The sequence below is a fragment of the Natator depressus genome, chromosome 1 (genome assembly GCF_965152275.1).
Source record: "Natator depressus isolate rNatDep1 chromosome 1, rNatDep2.hap1, whole genome shotgun sequence".
NCBI classification, from domain to species: Eukaryota; Metazoa; Chordata; order Testudines; family Cheloniidae; genus Natator; species Natator depressus.
Genome location: NC_134234.1, coordinates 12,079,600 through 12,087,969, shown reverse-complemented (window position 1 = coordinate 12,087,969; position 8,370 = coordinate 12,079,600). Strand labels below are relative to the sequence as shown.

General features: G+C 50.7%; 1 protein-coding gene across 1 annotated transcript in view; it reads right to left on the bottom strand.

Annotated features, from left to right (window-relative positions):
• Positions 1 to 701: 701 nt before the first annotated feature.
• P4HA3 (prolyl 4-hydroxylase subunit alpha 3) overlaps positions 702 to 8,370 on the bottom strand; it is a 33,027-nt gene continuing 25,358 nt past the window's right edge. Inside the window, exons 12-13 of the mRNA XM_074954743.1 lie at positions 5,130 to 5,226; positions 702 to 2,573 (exon numbers count right to left, since the gene is read on the bottom strand). Coding sequence (XP_074810844.1) covers positions 2,503 to 2,573; positions 5,130 to 5,226 — 168 coding nt within the window. The 3' untranslated portion in view covers positions 702 to 2,502. The remainder of the gene's footprint in view (positions 2,574 to 5,129; positions 5,227 to 8,370) is intronic.

Here is an 8,370-nt window from a genome sequence, read left to right as displayed (position 1 = left end):
TCGTGAAAATATCTGTGACTTTCGTAAGTTTAAGTTTTACTGAAAAAAATGCGTTTCGCTTCTCAAAACCAGCAGGTTTTAAATGAAAACCATCAGAACTGTTTTCTGTACAAGCTTTGATTATGAAATGTATTAAAAACAAACTAACGGCTAACGGATGCAAACGCCACCAAGATGTCAAACTTCTGGAGAAAACCAGTTTCATACAAGCTCTCTTGCTGATGACGCTTCCCCTTTAAGGCAGGCAGCTTCCCTGGGACCTGCTGGATCTGCTGGTGCACTGGATCCTTTGAATGCTGGCCTGGTGCTGGGATACAACCAACACAGGCGACATTAGCACCTTCCTCTCCTCCTAGGCTGCGCTTCTTGCCAGATTTACATTTCAGACCGATCATTGCAACAAGGGAACGGAGCACAGCCTTGGGACTGGGAGCCAGCCCAAAGCTGGCTTACAGCTGTCTGGTTGCTGTAAATTGAGGGACTGCCAGCGGACACAGCAAATCAGCATCATTCAGCGCCCTGCGACAGCAGTGTTATTAGCAATGATTTGCTCTTCTATGCATTTAAACCTACTGCTGAACAGACAGCAGCCTCAGGGGGGGCAATACAGTAAGACATCAACATTCCTCCTTAGCTGGCTATGTTGTTGGAGGGTCAGCCTCCTTTCGCGAGGCTGTTTGACTAGGCAGAGCTACAGACTGGTCTTCAGAAACAACGAGGAGTCCTTGTGGCACCATAGAGACTAACAAATTTATTTGGGCATAAGCTGTCGTGGGCTAAAACCCACTTCATCAGATGCATGGAGTGGAACATACAGTAGGGAGGTATAAATACACAGCATATGAAAAGATGGGCATTGCCTTACCAAGTGTGGGGGGTCAGTGCTAATGAGCCAATTCAATTAAGGTGGAAGTGGGCTATTCTCAACAGTTGACAAGAAGGGGTGGAAATCACTTTTGTAGTGCTAATGAGGCCAATGTAATCAAGGTGGCTCATTTCAAACAGTTAACAAGAAGGTGTGAGTAACAGACTCCAACAAGAAACTGTAGCACTGGAATTAATTTGCAAACTGGACACCATCAAATTAGGCCTGAATAAAGACTGGGAGTGGATGGGTCACTACAAAAACTAATTTCCCCCTGCTGATACTCCCAGCGCCTCCCGCCCGCCGCAAACAGCTGTTTTGTGGCTTGCAGGAGGCTGGGAGGGAGGTGAAGGGGGGAGGAGCGAGGACGCGGTGCGCTCAGAGGAGAAGGTGGTCCTGGACAGGAAGAGGTGGGGCCAGGGTGGAGCAGGGGCGGGAAGAGGTGAGGCTCTGTTTGTTGTCTCTGCCAATGGACCTTGCCCTTCTGAAGCAAAGAACATTCTTGATTCAACTGATGAAGGTTCCTTTCCATTCGAAACTGTAAGACTCCGGAGCTCAGCTGTCTTGAAGGCAACATTCAGAAAAGTGGGACTTGGTGATTTCTGGACTCAATATGCTGCCCAGTTTCACAATAGCCAGAATCCAGCCATCTATCTTTTAATGATGTTCGGATCAATGTACCTCTGCAAATCTGGGTTTTCTACTACGAACTTTATAAAAAAACCAACCCCGCAGTTGCCTGACAGATGAGCATCTTCACCAGTGCATGAGCCTTGCCCTGATCTCCTACAAACCACTCCTCACCAAGCCTGCCAGAGTCATCGATGTCACCTCTCCCCATAGAGATTGCCACAAACACGGGGAATAATGGTGATTTGTAGACTTGGTTAAAAGATAGAAACACTAATACTTGTGTTGCAGTCAAGGTCTTTATTTGTTGGCAGCTGAAATTATTATTTGTTTTTAATTTTGTCAGCCTTCTGCGCAAATGGCCCGCCTCGGGTCATAAAATTCTCCAGATCTAATTGAGTATCGCTGCCTTACCCTCGCCCAATGCAACACTGATTCCTCCAGCATACTGTGCAGGCCAGAGTCACCCCATTAGGGGACTGCCTTGGCTATTCAGTCTCCCTTTGCTTTATTTTCCCCTGATAGACCAAACTCTGCTCTAAATGACACTGGTGCCAACCTAGGGTTGAAGTCAGTGAATAACTCCAGACTTAACATGGCCAGTGTAACTGAAATCAGACTCTGGCCCTCGGACTAGTTCCTCCCCCTTGGCCCATGGGAACTTCCTAGGAACGGCATCACGCCCTTTCTGCTGTTCTTGTTCCCCAGCTGAGCCAGCACCGGCGCATCCAGCTGCCTCTTTCTCTCCTTACAAGTGCCCTGCTCCCCTCCCACTGTTACTTTTGTTCCATTCCCCCCTCCTAGCCCCTCCTGGATCCTTAGACTCAATATGCAGCAGAGGAAGCCTTGCTGAGACGTGCCTTGGCAGCAGGCCATATTCCCTTGCAGCCAACCAGCTGGCTTTTCCAGGTGGTCCCTGCTTCTGGCTCTGATGGTGGTGGGTTTCCATCCTGCACCTCTTCCCATGCCTTTGGATTGGGTGGAGTGGTCACGCTCTGCTCCGGCCCTTAGTCGTTGGGGTCAGGGCCGCACTGCCTTCGGAACTCCTGCCCGTGTTCGTGGATCCATTTGTTTGCCACTGTAAGAGACGGGGGCGACGCACACTGAGAGAGGGCGGCACTGGGTGTCCGCACGGGTTCAACAGGAGAGTCTCAGAGGCTGAGGTGGAGGAGAAGCTCAGGCGTTCAGCCCATCTGCTTGCTGCTGGGGGATCATGCCCGGCAGCATACTGGGAGCAGGGAGCAGTCAGGACTAAGAGCCAGGGGTTCGTTCCTAGTCCTGGCTCAGACACGGACTCAAGTCAAGCATCCCAAATTGCTCGGGGCCAGATATTCAAGGGCTCTGCCCCCACCCCCAGCGGTCTGAGTTGTGTTTGAAAATCCGGCCACTTATTTGGGTGACTCCATAGGGGCTGAACTTTCTGGTGTGAAGTGCTCCCTGCCTCAGTTTCCCTAAAGTTCTAAAATGGAGAGAGTAACAGAGATGCCAGGAAGGGATACAGACCCTCCTGAGTCAGCCACCCACTGACTGAAGAGGCCAGAGGGAGAACTCCCCGATGAAATGGTAATTCTGCCATCACCCACCTCCTAGGCCTTTCTTACCTCTTCTCCTGCAGTTAGCTCTGGCCACTGTCAGAGATGGGATGATTGAGTGTAAAGCCACTAATGCTTGGAAAGCCCGTGGAGAGCCTCAGGTGGGAGCGTTCTCGAAGGGCAAAGGGAGAGTGTGCGTTGCCGGAGCCTGGGGCAACTGACTGGGGCTCACGGGCTCGGGCTACAAATGGCCCCGTAGCCGTTGTGGCTCGGGCTCTGAAGTCTGGGGAGGCGGGTGGTCTTCGGAGCCCAAGCTCCAGCCTGCGGGGCTAGTCTTAGGGCGGTCGCCCAAGCCACGCGAGCCCCAGTCCATCGACCCGGGCTGCTCATTGAGTAGAGACACCGAGTCGGATCGCTCTGGGAGGGAGCTGGCAGGGCGGCGCTCACTCCCTGGGCAGTGCCAAGCTGCTGCAGCCACAGGTGCTGGGGAACCCGGCGGGCAACGCGCTCAGTGGCTGTAGAAAGTGGAGCCGGAGCTACAGCTCCCTCCCTGTGACAATGCAGGACGGCTCCCTAACCGGAAAGCATGGCCCGTAGGATGGGAAGGAATCTTCTGGGTCACTGACACCAGTCCCCTGCTAGCGCAGGCAGCCCCAGCCCATCCTGCCCATTAGAAACTGCTCAAGACTAAGGGAAGGTGCAAAGCAGGCTGAACTGAAGCCGGAGCAAGCTCCAGGCCGGGGTGCCGGGAAGATGTGGGCCCCAAACTCTGGGCTGGCTGCCATCTTCACGGGGAGGGAGCTAGTTCAGCTTTTATTTACACCCCAGACTAGCTTTATTTTTAAAGCCTCCCTCCCCTTTTGAAGGATACTCATTACTATGGCAACAGAAACTGTCCCACGGCTGGGCAGAGCCACAGGCTAGCATGATGAGAAGCAATAACCCCCGGTGCTTTCCTAGCACGTGCCATTGGGCCTTCGCCAAGCACTGAATGAATCATGCATGAACCCTCGGACAGCCCCTCTGTCCCAAGGCAGTATTAGCTCTGCAGCTGGGGAAACTGAGGTATAGCGGGGAGGTGAAGGGACTCAGATGCAGCGGGGACTAGACCCCCAGGAGCCCTGACTCCCTGGCCCCTCTGTTCTAATCACTAGACATTGCTGCCAACTAGCATAAAGGTCATTTCTGTGATTGTTTGTAATTTAAACCATCCCACTTTTGCACGAGGTATACATTTGCCTGTTAGACACCACCCAAATAGGCAGCTAGGAAGGGCTGATTCCCCACTGTGTCTGAGTCCCTTCATCTCCCCGCGGTACCTCAGTTTCCCCAGCTGTGTTTATTTTAATGTGATCTCTGTGTGTTGTGAGCCTCTCAGCTCTCAAAAGCTAAGCAGGGTCATGATGGCTTAATACATGCACGGGAGACCTCCACAAAGAGCTAGAGCAGAGATGCGGCAATCCAGAAGGGGGTGCTCTGGTGCTAGAGGCACACTGTCTTCCTGGAGGTTTTGGCATTTGGAGGAGATGGAAAACCAAGCTCCTGACCACTTGTGTCTGTTAAAGGTCTCGAGTCACTTTTCACAAGCGTCAGGGTGTGCTGGCTAAATTCTACTTCTGGACCTTACACTGTGGTTCCCTAAATTCTCCCCATAGTGTCAGTCAGATACAGTATTCTCTACTTCCTGTCCTAAACTGTCATGCAGCACTGCTGTGAACAGTTAAACAGCTGCCAGGCTTCACCTCAGAGGTGGCTGCATTTCAGAAGGGGTGAAGTGATGTTTAAGTATCCCGCACCTAGACATCATTTTTTGCAAAGTGCTTGGAACTCCTGTTGCAGAGGATTATTAGTGTTTCGAAGGTGTCTCTCATCTGCTGCCCAGTCCCTCTGTCCTGTGGCTATTTTGGCATTGCAGCACCATCTCATCCCTACTTCCTGCCTGTACTAGCATGCCCATCCTGGGCAGACAGGGTGACTAGCTTGATGCCCTCTGTCAGGCCATCCTTTCTCCGGGTTTCACTGCACCAGGGTTTCAAACAACAGAACACCTGATCAGGGAGGCTAGCGGGCTGTGCATTGTGATGATCTCCGGCGTCTCTTACCCCACTTGTCTCCCGCGAGGACCGGGCAGCCGGCGTGGAGGGTGTCCCCGTTCCCGGCTCCGTTCCTGTGAAGGTTCCACCAGAACAGAGCTGCATTCTGGAAATGAGACAAGATGCGTGATGGCTGGAGGGGGCTCCCTCTGGTGAGCGTGTCGGGTTCTGTCGCTGCTCATTCACAGCAGATCGGAGTCTGTTGCAGTCCCTTCTTGGGAGGTGTAGTGTTTTTAGCTCTGGCGTTCCCCAGTTCCGTCCCCCAGCATGGCGGCTGTCCCACACACATCCATGCACTGAAATGACCTGTCTGTGTCTGTGGTGCCCAAGGTACATGCTAGTTTCATTGCTCAGGAAGAAAAGCTGATGGAGGAGCAGTTTACTGTATATACACACAGTTATTCGGCCTGCTCCCAGCCTTCCCATTAAACGGGAGGGGTCCGAGACAGTTGCTTTGCAAAGGCCACAAACTGCCACTCCTGCTTAGCACTCCCTGGGGAAGGAGACCCTACAGCACAATGGGGCAACAGCTGTCTTATGGCTACAGCACTGAATCATGGGTCAGGAAACCTGGCTTCTGTTCCTGGCTCGGCCACTCCCGACAGTGTAAAGGGGCTTTCGGGGGCCCACGTATCAGTGAGCCGCTGGTGCCACTGCAAATCTTCTGCATTGCTCAGATTACAACGCTTCACAGTCTGAGTCCAAAATTAGATTCACCTTGTAATGATTCCATCCCCTGTGGGGACAGGCACCACCCTCTGAATTGGGCAATCAGACATATTTGGGTCTGAGCACAGGCCCAGGAGCCAGGATATGAGGGTTCTAATTCCAGTGCTCATCCTGTGCTCTTGGGCAAATCAACCTCGGTGTGCCTCAGTTTCCCCATGTGTAAAATGGTGATAATAATGCTACTTCCTAGGCGTTTCGAGGCTTAACTTGTAAAAGATTTTGAGATCCTGTAGTGAAAGAGGCAATAGCAGGGCAATGTATTATTTAACCATTACCTAAGCAACACATCAGCCCTAGAAGGGAAGAATTATCATCTCCCTTTAACAGGTGAGGCAGAGATTAAATGCAATTCAGACGAAATTCTTCCTAGGGTACTTAAACTAGCTGAAGCAATCTCAGAACCATTAGCAATTGTCTTCAAGAACACATGGAGGATGGGTGAGGTTTCAAAGGACTGGAGGAGGGCAAACCTAGCTCCTATCTTTAAAAAGGGGAACAAGGAGGCCCTGGGGAATTATAGACAGTCATCTTAACTTCAATCCCTGGAAAGATACTGTAACAAATTAGTAAACAATCAGTTTGTTAGCACCTGGAGGATAACAGGGTTATATGAATAACCAGCATGGATTTGTCAAGAACAAATCACACCAAATGAGCCTAATTTTCTCTTTGACAGGGTTACTGGCTGGGTGGCTAGGAGGCAAGCAGAAGACATGCTATATCTTGATTTCAGTAAGGCCTTTGACACAATTCCACATGACATTCTCAGAAGCAAACTAGGGAAATTTGGTCAACATGAAATTACTAGAAGGTGGGTGCACAAGTGGTTGAAAGTCTGTATTCAAAGATAACGAGGAGTCCTTGTGGCACCTTAGAGACTAACAAACAAATTTATTTGGGCATAAGCTTTCCTGGGTAGTAGTTATCAATAATTACTGTCAAACTGGAAGGGCAAATCTAGGGTGTGTCCAGCAGGGGTCAGTCCTGGGTGCAGTACATTTCAATATTTCCATTCATGACTTGGATAATGAAGTATGTTTATAAAATTTGCAGGTGACTCCAAGCTGGGAAAGGTTGCAAGCATGCCGGAGGACAGGATTCAAATTCAAAACGACCTTGACAAATTAGAAAATTCGTCTGAAATCAACAAGATGAAATTCAGTAAAGGTAAGTGCAAAGTGCTACACTTAGGAAGGAAAAATCGAATGCGCACCAGCAGAAGGGCCATAGTGCTGCCGAGAAGGATCTGGGGGTTACAGCGGATCGCAAATGGAATATAAGTCAACAATGTGATGCAGTTGCAAAAAGGCTAATCTCGTTCTGGGGTGTATTAACAGGAGTGTTGGATGTAAAACACAGGAGACAAATGTCCCACTCTGCTCAACACTGGTGAGCCCCCAGCTGGAGTACTGTCTGGGTGCCACACTTTAGGAAAGATTTGGATAAGTTGGAGAGAGTCAGAGAAGAGCAACAAAAATGATCAAAGGTTCAGAAACCCTGACCTAGGAGGAAAGGTTGAAAACCTGGGCATGTTTAGTGTTGAGTAAAGCAGACTGACCGGAGGACCTGATAACCGTCTTCAGCTCTGTTCTAGAGAGGACGGGGATCAATTGTTCGCCACGTCCACTGAAGGGAGGACAAGAAGTAATGGGCTTAGTCTGCAACAACGGAGATTTATGTCAGGGGTTCTCAAACGTCATTGCACCACGACCCCCTTCTGACAGCAACAATTACTACAGGACCCCAGGAGTGGGGGGCCAAAGCCCGAGCTGCACTGCCCCAGGTGTGGGGGCCAAAGCCGAAATGCAAGGGCTTCAGCCCCAGGCAGGGAGCTTAGATATTAGGGAAAGCTTTCTGTCTCTACGAGTAGTTAGACTCTGGACTAGGATTCTAAGGGAGACTGTGAAATCCCCATCACTGGATGTTTTTAAGGAAAAGGTTGAAAAAACACCTGTCAGGGATGGTCTAGTCTAGCGCAGGGGGCTGGACTTGGTGACCTCTCAAGGTCACTTCCAGCCCGACATTTCTCTGATTCTGTGATTAAGTGATTTGCCCAAAGCCCTAGGACACTGGTGGTAGCACTGGAATTAGAACCCCCAGATCCTGGCTGCCAGGCCTGTGCTCAGACCACACTTCTCCCCCCCCAAATATGTCTGATTACCCAGTTCAGAGTCCCTCCAGAATTGACCTCATCCTGCTTCCTCCCCAACAGGTTACACTTAGTGGGAACTGTCCCTACAAGACAGTGATGGGAAGAGGGTGGTGCCTGTTCCCACAGGGGATGGAATCATTACAAGGTGAATCTAATTTTGGACTCAGACTGTGAAGCGTTGTATTTTGAGCAATGCAGAAGGTTCGCAATGGGCCAGTGGCTCACTGACACATGGGCCCCGAAGGCCCCTTTGCACTGTCGGGAGTGGGGAAAAGGGGCTCAGTGGAAATGAGGATCAGGCCCAATCAAGCCCCAAACTGTGAGAAACTCACCTGGTTTGCAGCTTCTCAGCCCAGGTTCAAGCAAACA